The following is a 16,290-nucleotide window of genomic DNA, read 5'->3' on the forward strand; positions in this document are numbered from 1 at the left end:
GGCTCTGCTAGTGCAAAATAGATCCAACATTCGTGCTCTCTAAATGTTAAAAATGTGTTTGGGTCACAGGCAGCTTTCTGCAGTTTGAAACTATGTATGTGCTGTGCGAGGGGCGTCTACAATGAAACAATAAAACACTATTGCAGACGGGTTCCCCTGAGCTCTCAACCTCGGCATAACCACTGGCTGTTTGTGTACTTCCGCCAGAGACAAGCTCCCGCTTCTCTTGATGATCGACACAGCCCCCCGCGCCCCCTCCGCGTGTGTCTGCACTTGGCTCTTGGACGCTGGGCGGGCTCTTGCAGCCACACCTGCATGCAAAGATCCCGCGCGTCCCTTTGTTGTGCTCCCGGGGTATTGGGAGCACGAGCTTGCACCTAGGAGGAAGACATACAACACACAGCTGCACCTGGAGCTCCGTGAGTCCCGGCGGCAGCATGACAACAAGCGGCAGCTCAGAGGGGCTAGCGGAACCCGGGAGGTGAGCACGGGGTCCCGGTCATGGGTAGAGGGTGTGCGGATGGAAGGTGCGTGACCCGCCTTCCTGCGCAGGATGCTGCCCGGGGCGCTGTCCAGCTCGAGCGCGTGGCCATTTCTGTGATGATGCGCGCGTGGGAGTCAAGGGCACGCGTGGCCGCGCGCTTCCATCATGAACTGCATAAACAATGCACGATGGCGAGTACCATGAGCTTTGCGTACACTGGCTTGCACCGAGAGTAGGATAAGCGCGAGGGGAGTTTCCAATTAAAACATGAAACTAAATTAGACACAGGCACATGGCGCTGAGGAGACCCGCCATTTCTGTGAGCGTTTTAATAATTAATTTCAATGGCAGCCTTGGACAGAGGGCTAGTGCACTTTGCTAAATATAACAAACACCTCTCTTCCACACTTTTCGACCATGGGATAATCAGCCTAGAGTTTAGAGGTTTGACAACACGAGTTGGTCCTCCTGTACTCTGAACAGTAGTGCAATTAAACACCGATTTTTAGTTTGCTCCCTGATTTGGCTCCATTACATAGCCGCAGGGATACAAACTATCCACGTGCATGTTGGTGCCGCTGGTGGCCTGTCGTGGGGTATCGGGTAAGGGCACCAAGGTCTTCCTGTAACTGCGGGAGCTCTGGCGAGGGCCACTCAGTGGGACAGCTCTCAGCCTTGAACTTTCCAGCGCCATATTCTGGAGTGGGCAACTAGCAGTTGTCGCGCGGACATCGGTTCATCAGAAAATATGGTTAAAAAAAGGATCGAGCTCACAAGATGGGGGCTGCGTGAGAGGTGCGCCATTATACTTCTTATTAGTGCAAGGACACCTATCAAAGTCACATAGCAAGGTGCAGGGGCGCAGTATGGTCACTAAGTTTGTGGGGAGCTTCAGATTTCCCAACAATCAAGCAGGCACGTTTTGTTTAACATGCATTATTTGAGGAGCAGGACATGGGGGAGCGCAGGGGAGCGCCGATTGTTAAGTGTCCCTAAAACACAACTTTTTGAAGGCCTTCAAAACAGAGACGAGTGTGTGTTTGTTTGTCAACAGGGGGCGTGTAAAATTCCTAGGTGAAATCAGACGGATTTCGCAGTATATCCATCTGACAGCACCTGTACCCAGCTATATTGTACAGAATGCACACTCTGTCCCCCTGAAGCTACACCCCTAGAATGTGCTGCACGAGAACGATTCTTAATGGAGGGCGCATAACAGCTCCTTCCTCAAAATTAATACCTAAAATAAACCATTTTGGCTTAAACAATCCGGAGTGTCCCGCCTGAATAGGGTATATTGGCATGAGTGCTACTAGTGACCACCTGCCTTACCAGTGGTGTAACGCAAAATGATGCCCCCGCAGAATGTGATGAGGGTCCCCCAAATCCCCCATATCTAACATATATTCTCAGAGGTCTTCAATCTGCGGGCCGCGACCCCCGGGGGGGGGGGCATGGAGTCCTGGAAAGGGGGTGGCGCAGTCCCCCAGCCGATTGTTAAAATGCCTCGGGTGAACTTCAATTTATTGAGTCTCCTGTGCTGTGAAAGCTGCACAGACAGCTAAGGAGGCCTTCATTCCAGGGTGCCTGCTTCCTGAATGAAATCAAAATGTGCTTTCCAAGCTGATCTGCAATTGTAAAAGGTAATCTGGTACCATAAAGGATGCTTGGGAGCTGATTGAATCACAAAGCTTTGTGATGACAAACATTTAATCTTTTTTGGGGGGTAGTACAGAGTTAGACGTGTGTGTGCTTTAAATTGTAGTGACACTGCACTTACTTACTTAACCTGGAGGTGTTGAAAGGACAGCTATTTAAAGAAAAAAGGTATTGCATATACTCTGGTATTACTTAAATCTATTATCTTACATATTCACAGAGGTTTCTGTCACAGGCTGTGACCTCGTGGCACTAAAAATACATGTCACTATTCTCAAATGCACCAACCAGGATTGAATTCTGTCGCTCTCTGGGTACACACAGACTTCTGCTGTGCATTAGCTAATAGAGGTTTCATAATGCACTACAGTGCATTTTCCACTGAGTAACAGCTTTCTTTTATTTATTTTTCATTTAAGCTGGCTGTTAATTTATATTGAGCTACCTGAGGGTGAAAGACTTAAAAACAACTTCGAATATTTTGGGGTTTATTTATGAAAGGCTTGCACCACCGGAGCATCACTTTTTTGATGCTTCAGCAGCACAAGCCCCGCAATCATACGTTTGAGGTGACGCAAAGCCACCCTGCGCTGCTTTGCTTGGCCACATAGATTTAGAGTGAGGCAAAGCAGCGCAAGCTGCTGCGTTGCCTTACTTTGAGTCAAGGACGCGTTCCATGGGCGTTGTGGTGGGTGTTCCCACGCAACACCCATGGATTTTGACGCTGCCCCAGATTTACAAAATCACATAAACTGGAGCAGTGCCAAAAACCTTACGCCTCCCCAGAGCAGGCATAATGAGGAGAAATGTTTCAATTTCTCGTTGTTTTTCCTCTTTCTATGTGTGTTGCTATCAGCCGCACATATAGAAAGAGGTACTATGCCACTCTGGATGTTTTTTGTGCAGGAAGGTGCCTCTTCCTGCACAAAAACAATCCTGCCTACGTTGGCGCTAGTCAGAATTTGTGCGCCAGCGCAGGGGTAAAGAACAGAAATGCACTGTATTTCATTAATATGGTCTTTTTCTGCCCTTTTGTATTGACATAGGGCAGTGTAGCAAGGAGACTTGTGGCACTGTCCTAAGCCAAATCCTCATAAATGAGGACCTTTGTTTTTAGCTACACCTTTGACCACGCACCCGCACTCACTGACCTTTGGTTGTCTAAACACTGTTTAGTATTATTATTTCCTCACCATAAAAATGTTTTGCTGTGGGAAATTGGGACATTTATTATTGTTGATGATGAGGAGTACCAGGTTCTAGAAATTTTTGTCAGGAGAGGGTCCTTACACCTAAAAATCTTTGAGAGAGGTGGGGCCTCCTTGAAGGGTTTGGGGCCCCCTGGTGTGTTGGGCGTCTCCCAAAAGAGTTGATGCCCCCCTGTACCGAAGGGGCTGCAGGGGCCTTTGTCACTTCTCTATGTAGTCCTACGTGTTAAGGGCTGCCTTCAGAGATCACATTTCATGTACTTTTGCACAAACGTTTCTGAATTTTATAAATTGCACTAGTGCAGTTTGGGACTGGTTGGACCCATGATGAAAGTGTTGGTGCAAAATTATTCCTGTACTGATGCCACCCATATAATACAGAACTGTTGGGGCAAAATTCTACTGGCAATAGTACAGTCTACAAACTTGTCACCCCAGAAGTGAAAATCCACACATTTAGCCTTAGGAAGATGGTATATTTTAAAATTCTTTACAAACATTGACTACGTGTAGCGGCAACATTAGTGCACTGTTGGTTGGGCGCCTATAAAATCACGTTATCTGGAAAAGTTGGTGCAAAATTGCACGGTCAACGGTGCAGTCTGTATTCTCTGATTCCCTGAGGATCATTTCACCAGCTCTACTTTTATGCAAGTAGATTATTTTCGTATGCTGAAAAGCACACATCTGCAGAGGTTAAACGTGTCAGAATCAGTGAAGAAACACCAACCCTCTGCCAGTAATACAATCCGAAAGCAGCAGAGGGGTGTGGGAGCTGGAAGAGTATCTCCTGGATTGCGTGGGTGAATGGGAGGCTGCCAGTGCAGGCCCTGGGGCATCTCTTTCAGATGTTTCCCTCCTTTTTGTGAGATGTTTGTCTAGAGTTCCTTGTGCACAAGGAAGGAGAGCCAATGCTATGGAAAATATTGCATAAGTACATAGTATACCTAAAGGAATCAGCGTGGTTTAAAATGCTTCTTTTTAATGGTCCCCACAGATAGTGATTTTCGACCTAGATTTGGTAGTGGTTTGTTTCAATAGTATGTTTACCACAACACCTATGGAGGTAGCTTACAAAATCAATCAACTAAGCATGCATGCTTCGGCCTGCAGCAAATTGGTAAGATTAAGGGCCTGATTTATGAAAAGTTAGCACCGACTTTACGGCATTTTTTGACGCAAAAGCGACGCAAACTTACAAAATATAATACTTTTTATAAAGCAGGCCCCAAGTGAAACAAGGATACGCAAGTGGTAGCACACATGCTACACATTTGTTAATTTTCAATAATAATATTAATTGTTATCTCTTATGGTACAGAGTTTCAAACCAGTAGTCACCAACATGCTGAATGCAGCATTGAGTAAATGGTTGTTAACCTTTGTGTTTTGTTGAGACACTGGTTGAGACATGCAATTTTAAGATATAATGATGCTGCCAAACATGATATAGCAAAAGTGTTTGTAAAAGATACAAAGGTATGAAATAATAACACATCTTTTAGTATGTTTGGGTGGCTCAGTGAGAAAGGCTAATACAGGTTGGTAATCACCAGTGTAATCTTTTCCTGTCATGCCCAGAAGGAATCTTTTTCGAATATTTTTTAATACGATTGTGGTATTTTGGTGTCCACAAATCCCAAAACCAAAGAAACTTTGTAAATTACACAGTCAATAAATGTCATTATTGTTACTTAAAGGAAATGTTTGGTTCTTTAGTTCACGACAAAAATAGGTGACTTGAATCGCGGTACTTTTAAAGAAGAGATTCCCTGGTTTTGAGAAGTGGTGCACAATGACTGAAATAAAGTGAAGACACAAATGAGGGCAGAGGAAGGCAATAGGATGCATGCACATGGCTGCATGATGTTTCGTTGATTTTCTGGAGTGTGATAACTTCACTAGAAACAATTAGATCGCAGAATATGCTAACACTGAAAAAAGTCCATGGTACTACTTTCAGAAGCTTGGTTAAAAAGTACTGTAATTACTTTGTTTTAAACTTTCTTTTAAAAGGCAGCTAAAGGAAGGCGAGGTGGGCCACTTATAGGGCTCTGTATTCTTTGCAAACCATTTACATGATTTTATATTTACAAGTGTACAGGGTACTTGGGAAGGAATTTTGATGAATTCCCCCAATCTTTGGAGGAGGCCCCATTGTACTAATAATTAATATTTGTTCCCATCAATCCTGTTTGGGTTTAAGTACGATTCTTTTCTGGTTTTCTGAAGCTGCTGTGTCATAAATGAAGACTGACATACTTCCCTGGGGATATGATAATACTTTTAGCAGTCTGTAATATAGGGCTGAGTCGCTGATAGATTATTGCCAAAACAAAGTCAGCTTTTCAGGATATCCATGACTAATATCTATGAGAAACATTTGCATATAGCGAGCGTTTTTCAAGATTATTATTATTTGCATATCTGCGAGGCAATCTGACAACCTTTGCATACTTTTAATATTTGTTGTGCTGACAAGTTCGGCCTTGCTTTAATAATAAACTGTTTCCTGTTTTGACATTGAGGACCTGGATGCAGGATAATGTTCCATAAACTGTATTTGATAGGATCTGTGTTCCACGACCACAAACACAGAAGCCTGAGGGCTTCCCCAGGGGCACACATTTGCATTTCTTTTCCTAAAGCAAAGGGCACTTTGCTATGCCTGAACAGTGCAAAGGTTGAAATTAACAAAATCCCTTTAATGTTACAGGCCGTCCCATATCAAGAAATACCAATTTCGTATCAGTTTAAGCGAGTATCTTAATGGGAGGATTGAGAAATTAAGTTTCTGACTTTTAAACACCTTTCACGGTTTTCCGGAAATAGTGACATAATCTTAACTTTAAAAGCGCATAACACATCATCTTTGAATAAAGCATCAGCAAGGTTGACCTTTAATAAGGCAAATCATTAATTGAGCAGTGAAGCAGCAATGATGTCTAAATGATGGACAGTTTCTAAAACGTCACTGGTTAATGCTTATTTGAATGATGTGATAGATATCTTCTGGCACTTCAATGTGAGAATTTAGGCATTTGAGGGAATAATAAAATAGTAACAGTTTGTTGGTGGGTAGCTTTAGAAGTGAGATGGCTCGACTATTGAAGGTCTTGCACTTGTAGTTTAACTTTTGCCATTTTGTAAATCAAAATGAGTTTTTGGGTCTTTAGTAGCAGGTAGACCACCGAAACTGACATGTTTCTAGCTTCACTGAGCAAATTATAATCAACCAAAAGTGAAGTGGAATTTTGCCCAAAGCTCGCTGTACACAGAATCACATATTTCCCACAAAACAAATGAAAATTGGAAAAAATCTATTATGAAATTATTCAGGAATTTAAGATAATGTATTTGTTACAAGAATGAATCATAGCTTGAAAATCAATAAATGTTGACAAGAGATGAATCATAAGCTGGAAAAACACAAATTTCCACCAAATAAAAGATCTGACCCAAAACATAGTGATTCACTATTAAAACTTCAGACCAGTACATAGGGTCCATTGATTCACTTCACTACATCCCTCCATTTTTTTAATCTTTAGGCCTATTTGCAATTTGCTACTCCAATGAAAAATGAATAAATAATCACCATGAGTTATTCTCAAGCATGGTTAAGACTATCCCTTCATGATAAAGGCTGTAAATAGACTTTAAACAATCCACACGATTATATTAGTGGAATTAAAACTTGCATAGAGGTGGCCAGAATATGAAGTTAAATATTGAAAATAATGTGAGGTATAGAGGCACACCTGGGGCCCTGTGGGTCCAGATAATTCCACAATGAAGGGAAATATGGATCTCTTAGTGATTCAGAACAGCCTCCCACAATATTTGACCTTTGACCCCAGGGTAGGTCGCTCCCCTGCCCCCGCAGCGCCACCAGCTCCTGTGTGCCTTCTGCCTGTTTGCCCGTTGACTGTTTTCTGATTGCCTGATTGTTCCCCGAGTGTCTGCTGCCCTGTGTGATCGCGCTCCCCTCTTCTTTTTGTACCCCGAGTGACTGTGTCCGCCGTGTCTTCCTGCCCCCACTCGCCGTTTTTTCCCCATCGACTGTTTTTCCCACTCGCTTTTTGGCTGCCTCGTCCTTTTTCAGGCCTTTTTCTCGCCGTTTTTTCCCGCCTTCTGCTCCTCGCCTCTCCTGCTTTTTCCCGCCTTTCGCCGCTCCGCCTACCCTCCCGCCTCCCAGCTGACCCCTCCTCCCAGGCTACCCCCTTAAATGGCGGCCGCTGCGAGGCAGAGGTAGCTACCTTTGACCCCAGGGTAGGTCGCTCCCCTGCCCCCGCAGCGCCACCAGCTCCTGTGTGCCTTCTGCCTGTTTGCCCGTTGACTGTTTTCTGATTGTCTGATTGTTCCCCGAGTGTCTGCTGCCCTGTGTGATCGCGCTCCCCTCTTCTTTTTGTACCCCGAGTGACTGTGTCCGCCGTGTCTTCCTGCCCCCACTCGCCGTTTTTTCCCCCTCGACTGTTTTTCCCACTCGCTTTTTGGCCGCCTCGTCCAATTTCAGGCCTTTTTCTCGCCGTTTTTTCCCGCCTTCTGCTCCTCGCCTCTCCCGCTTTTTCCCGCCTTTCGCCGCTCCGCCTACCCTCCCGCCTCCCGCCTCCCAGCTGACCCCTCCTCCCAGGCTACCCCCTTAAATGGCGGCCGCTGCGAGGCAGAGGTAGCGACCTTTGACCCCAGGGTAGGTCGCTCCCCTGCCCCCGCAGCGCCACCAGCTCCTGTGTGCCTTCTGCCTGTTTGCCCGTTGACTGTTTTCTGATTGCCTGATTGTTCCCCGAGTGTCTGCTGCCCTGTGTGATCGTGCTCCCCTCTTCTTTTTGTACCCCGAGTGACTGTGTCCGCCGTGTCTTCCTGCCCCCACTCGCCGTTTTTTCCCCCTCGACTGTTTTTCCCACTCGCTTTTTGGCCGCCTCGTCCTTTTTCAGGCCTTTTTCTCGACGTTTTTTCCCGCCTTCTGCTCCTCGCCTCTCCCGCTTTTTCCCGCCTTTCGCCGCTCCGCCTACCCTCCCGCCTCCCGCCTCCCAGCTGACCCCTCCTCCCAGGCTACCCCCTTAAATGGCGGCCGCTGCGAGGCAGAGGTAGCGACCTTTGACCCCAGGGTAGGTCGCTCCCCTGCCCCCGCAGCGCCACCAGCTCCTGTGTGCCTTCTGCCTGTTTGCCCGTTGACTGTTTTCTGATTGCCTGATTGTTCCCCGAGTGTCTGCTGCCCTGTGTGATCGCGCTCCCCTCTTCTTTTTGTACCCCGAGTGACTGTGTCCGCCGTGTCTTCCTGCCCCCACTCGCCGTTTTTTCCCCTCGACTGTTTTTCCCACTCGCTTTTTGGCCGCCTCGTCCTTTTTCAGGCCTTTTTCTCGCCGTTTTTTCCCGCCTTCTGCTCCTCGCCTCTCCCGCTTTTTCCCGCCTTTCGCCGCTCCGCCTACCCTCCCGCCTCCCAGCTGACCCCTCCTCCCAGGCTACCCCCTTAAATGGCGGCCACTGCGAGGCCGCGCAGCAGACGCGCCTTAGGAAAGCCAGTCTGCGCCCGTCCGCGCCTGGACCACGCCCAGCGCCCAAACCCCTGGCCCCCGCAACCCCCGCCAAACCTACGATTCCACCACCCTCGCCAGCCTCAACCCCGGCCGCACGCCGGGCTGCTACCGCGCCACCCCGAAACGAACCCACGGCCCTTTTACCTGCAGCAACTGCCGCTTCAACTGTCTACGGACTCACACCGCTCCCGTCAAAATCGACTCCCCTGGAAGCAATCTCCACTGCATCCTGGTCAACACCTGATCCGTCCACAGGCACGCCATCGAACTGTGGAACCTCATCAACTCAACGAACCCGGACATCGCCTTCCTCACCGAGACCTGGATGAACCCCTCCTCGGCACCCGACATTGCCATAGCCATCCCCGACGGCTACAAAATCATCCGGAAAGACCGCACCAACCGCACCGGAGGAGGCATCGCCATCGCACACAAAAGCTCCATCCGTATCTCGACATACACCGACAACTCACTCCCCGACGCCGAACACCTCCACTTCGCGATCCACAGCGACCCCAAGACCACCCTCAGAGGCACCCTCATGTACAGGTCACCGGGACCACGGACCAAGTTCAGCGAAGACATCGCAGACTTTGTCAACCCTCACGCACTATCATCCACCGACTACATCCTCCTAGGGGACCTCAACTTTCACCTGGAAAACCACACCGACAACAACACCACGGCCTTACTGGACAACCTCGCCAACCTGGGACTGAAACAGCTAGTCAACACCCCCACCCACTACGCCGGACATACGCTCGACCCCATCTTCTCCTCCAGCAAACACATCTCCTTCAGCCACACCACCGGACTCACCTGGTCGGACCACAGCTGTGTCCACTTCAACTTCAAGAAGACCACTGTGCACCACCACACCCAGCAACCACCAAGAAGACAATGGAATTGAACCACCACGGAACAACTCACATCGACCCTCGCTCAGAAACAACCCACTAGCACCACAGACCCCAACGAAGCCGCCAACAACCTCACGAGCTGGATCTCCGACTGCGCCACCCACCTGGCCCCCCTGAAGACCCAAACTAACACCAACAACCACAAAAAAAACTCCTGGTTCACCCCCGACCTCAAGGACTCCAAGAAAGAATGCCGCACCCGCGAGAAGACATGGTGCCTCAACCAGAACGAAGAGAACATGTCAGCCCTTAAGGACGCCACCCGCCAACACCACCAACGCCTACGCGCCGCACGAAAAACAGCCTACCAGAACAGACTCGACAACAACGCCCACAACAGCAAAGAACTATTTGGAATCGTCAAAGAGCTCTCCAACCCCGACGCAGAAAACAACTCCATCCCTCCCTCACAAGACCTCTGCGACTCCCTCGCAGCCTTCTTCCACCACAAGATCACCGACATCTACAACAGCTTCACCACAAACAACACGAACCCTCCACCGGAACCCACCACCAACGACACCACCATCCTCACCTGGACCCCAACCACCACCGAGGAAACCACCCGCGTCATGAACTCGCTCCACTCTGGATCTCCATCCGACCCCTGCCCACACCGCATCTACAACAAAGCCGACAACATCATCGCCCCCACCTCCGGGACGTCATCAACGCATCTCTCACCTCCGCCACCTTCCCAGAGAGCTGGAAACACGCAGAGCTCAACGCCCTCTTAAAGAAACCTACAGCAGACCCCACCGAACTTAAAAACTTCCGGCCAATCTCTCTCCTGCTGTTCCCCGCCAAAGTGATTGAGAAAATCGTCAACGCCCAACTCACCACCGCCCTGGAAGCCAACGACTCCCTCAACCCCACACAGTTCGGCTTCAGAGCTAACCACAGCACCGAAACCGCCCTCATCGCAGCCACGGATGACATCAGATCCTTGACCGACAGGGGAGAAACCGTGGCCCTCATACTCCTGGACCTCTCTGCGGCCTTCGACACTGTCTGCCACCGTACCCTAATACGCCGCCTCAGCAACGCCGGCATCAGGGGCAAGGCCCTGGAATGGATCATCTCCTTCCTCTCCGGAAGAACCCAGAGAGTCCCCCTCCCCCCCCTCAGATCTACAGCCACGGAGATCATCTGCGGCGTACCCCAAGGATCCTCCCTCAGCCCCACTCTCTTCAACATCTACATGACCCACCTAGCGAACATCGCACGCAAACACGGACTCGACCTCATATCCTATGCCGACGACACCCAGCTCATCTTATCCCTCACCAACAACCCCACCTCAGCAAGGACCAGACTACACGACGGTATGAAGGAAGTAGCGAACTGGATGACAGACAGCCGGCTGAAACTGAACACAGAGAAAACGGAGGTCCTCATCCTCGGCCCTACTCCCACCGCCTGGGACGACTCCTGGTGGCCTCCCGCCCTAGGCAGCACTCCCCAGCCCATCAACCACGCACGCAACCTCGGCTTCATCCTGGACTCATCCCTCTCCATGACCAGACAGGTCAACTCAGTGACCTCAGCATGCTTCAACACCCTCCGCATGCTCCGCAAGATCTTCCGCTGGATCCCCATCGACACCAGGAAGACCGTCACCCACGCCCTCGTCACCAGCCGCTTGGACTACGGGAACACTCTGTACGCCGGCATCACCATCAAGCTGCAGAAGAAACTTCAACGGATCCAGAACGCGGCCGCACGACTCATCCTGGACATACCCCGCCTCCACCACATCTCCGGACACCTGAAGAAACTCCACTGGCTCCCAGTCAACAAGAGGATCACCTTCAGACTCCTCACCCACGCACACAAAGCATTGCACAACCTCGGACCCAAACTCATCAACAACCGCGTCTCCTTCTACACTCCTCCGCGCACGCTACGCTCGACCGGACAAGCCCTGGCAGCCGTCCCCCGCATCCGCAAAGCCACCGCCGGAGGAAGATCCTTCTCTTTCATGTCAGCAAAGACCTGGAACTCTCTGCCCAGCTACCTTCGCGCCATACCTGATCACCTCTCCTTCAGAAGGCAGCTCAAGACCTGGCTCTTTGAGCACTGACACCCCCCCCCCCCCCCCCCCAGCGCCTTGAGACCCTTAATGGGTGAGTAGCGCGCTTTATAAATGCGAATGATTGATTGATTCATTGATATTTGTTCAGCCCTGAGATGATGTTTCAGTAGATGTTCAATGACGTATAACTCTAGATGCACGTTATTGACAACTTCCCTCTGTATCTAATCGAGTAGTAGTACAATACATAGAGAAAACAATGCTTGATTCTCACAGAGAGCGGTGTATGGAGCAACTGGTGGTGAGCGATATTGGCTTGCAGAGTTTGAAGAAAAGTTGAAAAATTTCCCACTATATGATTGGAGTGCTTGAGGTCATGTCACAAAAAATTGTTTATTTGTTCATAAAAATGTCATCTTTTCTTTCACCCAGCCTAATTTAAGGTAATCCGTTACCTTAAAGCAGTGGTCAGTTGGCAATGCTTGATTGAGTTTTGCAGCAGCCTCACAATGCACTTCTCTTTATGCTGCAGTGTAGTCAAGCTTCAGGCAGATGGCTCGTAGTTGGGCATGGATGTGCCATTGTTCCTGACACATATCTCGTCCTTGAGCACATGTGTAATACCACTTTTACCACACAACTCCAAGACTGGAATACAAACATGCTCATGTTGAATGGTTCTTCCTTGTGGCTGTGTTTTAGCACACAACTCATTCTTGTGTTATACGACGAAATCATCTCCTACCACATAACTTCCCCGTGGTGTGGGAAGTGGCTCTTGTTGTACGACATAGGACCTTCTTTTACAGCCGTGTAGCCTGTTTCTGTTACATAGCTCCTCATTGGCTTGTGGGTTTCCATGCTCCTAGCACACAGCCCCTCCTGAGGCGGGGATGTAGCTGTCCTTTGGGGGAGTTAAAAACAAGTCATAGAGGGACGAACTTTCAGGATGAACTTTGACTAAATAATGGAGTTCCAATTGCGATATTTGTAAGTACATTTGTCTTACTTGGAATGCCTGATAGTATGGCTCTGATTCAGGCCTCCCTGGACCTCAGCTGAGCCTTCTGATCCTATCAAATAGCCCCTTCACTATCACGAAGTAAAGAGCCACCTACTACGGACCTCATCCTCGTGTTTTCCGAGCCAGCCGCAAGCAGCAGCTCCCTGGACAGGGATGTAATTGTGCTTCAAGTGCATAGCGTCACACTGGGAAGGGTCGTCCTCCCTCCTAGCGCTTAGGCGTTCGCTTGGACAGAAATGTAAGTGCGCACCAGAAGCATTGCCTTTCATTGAACGATACACTGATACATTAAACCTCTGAGGTGTGTAAAAGTGGACTTAAAGCAGCATTGACAAGGCCTTTTCATATGGATATTATTACACTGGGTAGTATTGCGTCCCTACAGCGTGTGTTAAACAAGTTTTAATAGAACAATGCTGTGTAAGCACAAATTCATGTGTAGTTTGCATTTGAAACCTACATCGCACCCCCTCCCCCCTCCATTTTATAAGATCTACAAATGGACCAGGTGCCAAGGAACTTAAAGGGAGTGACTTTGACAGAGTTGGTAAGACTGTTTTCTTTCTACATTTTTGTTTTCCCGACATGGAAACAAAGTTGACTGCTTCCAAACATTGCACGTGGATGTCTGCCGATTGCTCGGTCATGTGCTCAGTTTCACTTTTTTTTAAACGTCGACCATCAGATGCACCATGGAACAGTGCATTTTAAAGACCCAGAAGACACAACCTGCTTGTACGTGATGTAACTATTGAACAATATTTGTGGTGTATCTGTAAAACAACTCCGAAAAAAACGCTACACTGAGAGGGGGGGGGGGGGGGGGAGGGGAGAGGGAGGGGGGGCTTTTTTTACTTTAATGCTTGATGTCGTCTGAAAATCAAAACCATGTTTTTAGTTTGAACTTTAGCAAGTGTTGTGGTGTGGCATGCTGTACACTAAACATTAATACAACTTGTCACAAACCTACAGCATCAGTGTAGGTGTCTCAGGAACAAATATGTCACACTACTATTATTATGTATCATAACACCCTTAGGGTTCCCCCTTACTTAAATATTTGTCTTCACTAGTGTCTTTGTCTGTAAACAAGCTGAGCAATTGCCATGTTTGCGCACAAATATACATTGATGGATGTCAACACGCCGCAGGGGTCCGAGGTGTGCTCCTCGACTAAATGTTATTTGAAAAAAATGTGAAGTGCTACAGACTGATTGAATAGGTCAGTGGGTGACAGAAGATTTCCTATGTGTTTTGGGCAGGTTTCAACTAGTTATTTTCAGTGTTTTTTTTAACGTTAAGAATAGTTTAAGCCAAACATGCATTGAATTGGTTTTCAATATGTTTGCAATAAGATGTAATTTCGGTAGAATTTATTGACGTGAGTTGACATTTAATATACTGGTAACCTGCCTCATCTCAAAGTCAATGGAGAACACCTTCCATCCCCAGCTTCTCTGCTCCTGCCTTTAATCACATCTTGCGCCCTCATTATGAGTTATCCATAATCTCCATTGGGCTCGGTGACCGGGATTAACTGTAGAGGTCAAAACGCTTTGGCGTTTGCTTTTACCATTAACTTTATATTTTTTGACACAATCCGTACGAGTGCTGCTTTGAGGGATGGGTATTCTTGTTTTTTAATACATATATCTATTACCTAGTGGTGCTTGCCACTAGGTATAGTTAGGACCATGTTTCCATAGAAAAAGCTTTTTTTGACTTGCCTATGTTTTTGGCACCATCTGATGAATCTTCATAAAACTTTACAGAAAACAGTGTCTCCGTGATTCTTGTTGCACATGGAAAGTTTTGGGGTGATTTGTCAAGTGGGGGCTCAAAAAACGTTGTATTTCCCATGTTAATTCCCATAGGATTCTTTAGACACTACTACAGGCCGAACCACTGATTGGAGTTACACCAAATTTGTCAGACAGCTAGCTGTTGTTACCCGGATTAGGCTTTCGCTTATTTGGTGTGAATCTGATCAGTAGTTTTTGAGATATTAAAGGGAAAATAAATTTGTGTATCTCTGCTGTGAATATTTCGCAAATAATTCATAAATAATTTGCGAATTTTACGAATTATTTGTGAATATGCATGCAAAAAGAAACCTTGCAATTGGCTGACCGCAACCTGACTACAAAGTTGCAGCTGCCATTTTATTTCACGAGACTCGGTCCCCGGGGGGAGAAAATCCAAATTTAAAGTGGCATAAGGTTGAAGGTACCCTGACCCCAGAGGTTTTACATAGGTGTGTTTTAGGTGCAAATTATGGGTTCAAAATAATTTCGTGTCACCATGCGCGATAGTCACAAACATTCTTGAATTTTCACAAATTATTTGCAAATTTTGAACGAAAACACACTCATTCACACACTAATTCATTCACTCTTGCACTCAGAGACTCATGCGTCCACTCACACACCCACTCAGACACTCATGCACCCCCTCACACCCACTCAGACTCACACACCCTCTTTCAGACCCACTGAAACACTCAGGCACCCATTCACAGGTCCACTGGCTGAGACAGGCCCTTTGGCCAACCTCATTGCCCACAGCCAAAGGACGTGCATGGCTTGGGTGCAGCCAGGCCTTGAATTTAATCATACAAAACCATAGAAATTCCGGAGTTATAGTTGGAGTTCTTTTAAGTAACTATAACTCGCGCCCTAAGGTAAGTATAACTTGCGCCTTCGCCATGCACAGCTAATTACTCCACATATTATATTATTCATGGGACATTGTATGGCATCTTTGATATAATCACTGCAACAATTGCAATAAAATTATTGATAAGACAGTTGTGCATGATAAGTGCGCACGGTATAGTTACCTTAGGGTACGAGTTATAGGCCCTCATTATGAACATGGAGGGTTGGCCTGCCATGCCGGCATTGGCAGCTGAAACTGCCAGCCGGCATGGCAGGCCAACCAGCCATGTTCTGAACAGGGTGAGGGCTGCCATCGGCGGTCCTCACTCACCGCCAGGCTACCACTGTCAGGCAGCCTGGCGGTGAGTGGAAACACTATCCGCCGGGGTAGCTGCGCTACCCTGCGGATAATGTAGGCTGGTGAACGGGGTGCCCCTGCACTGCCCGTGCACTTTGCATGGGCAGTGCAGGGGCCCCGGTGCAGTGCCCCGTCGTGCAGGTCACTGCCCGAATTTCGGGCAGTAATCTGCGTGACGGTTGCAACTGCACCTGACGCACGGAGGCATTGACGGCAGCTCCATGTGGAGCCGCCGTCAATGTCCTGGCTGGGCCTTTCTGTGGGCGGGCGGAAACAATATTTCCGCTCGCCGGGCCACAGAAATGTTCATAATTTGCCCGGCAGGGTTCCGGGGTCGCTGGTGGTCAGGGTTTTGACCCCCAGCATGAACACGGCAGTGTAGGGTGGGGTGTTGGGGTAATTTTAGTT

General features: G+C 48.1%; 1 protein-coding gene across 1 annotated transcript in view; it reads left to right on the plus strand.

The window, feature by feature from the left end:
• Positions 1–300: 300 nt before the first annotated feature.
• LOC138265492 (uncharacterized) overlaps positions 301–16,290 on the plus strand; it is a 190,035-nt gene continuing 174,045 nt past the window's right edge. The window contains exon 1 of the mRNA XM_069213259.1: positions 301–481. Coding sequence (XP_069069360.1) covers positions 438–481 — 44 coding nt within the window. The 5' untranslated portion in view covers positions 301–437. The remainder of the gene's footprint in view (positions 482–16,290) is intronic.

Source organism: Pleurodeles waltl, chromosome 11 (genome assembly GCF_031143425.1).
Source record: "Pleurodeles waltl isolate 20211129_DDA chromosome 11, aPleWal1.hap1.20221129, whole genome shotgun sequence".
Taxonomy (NCBI): domain Eukaryota; kingdom Metazoa; phylum Chordata; class Amphibia; order Caudata; family Salamandridae; genus Pleurodeles; species Pleurodeles waltl.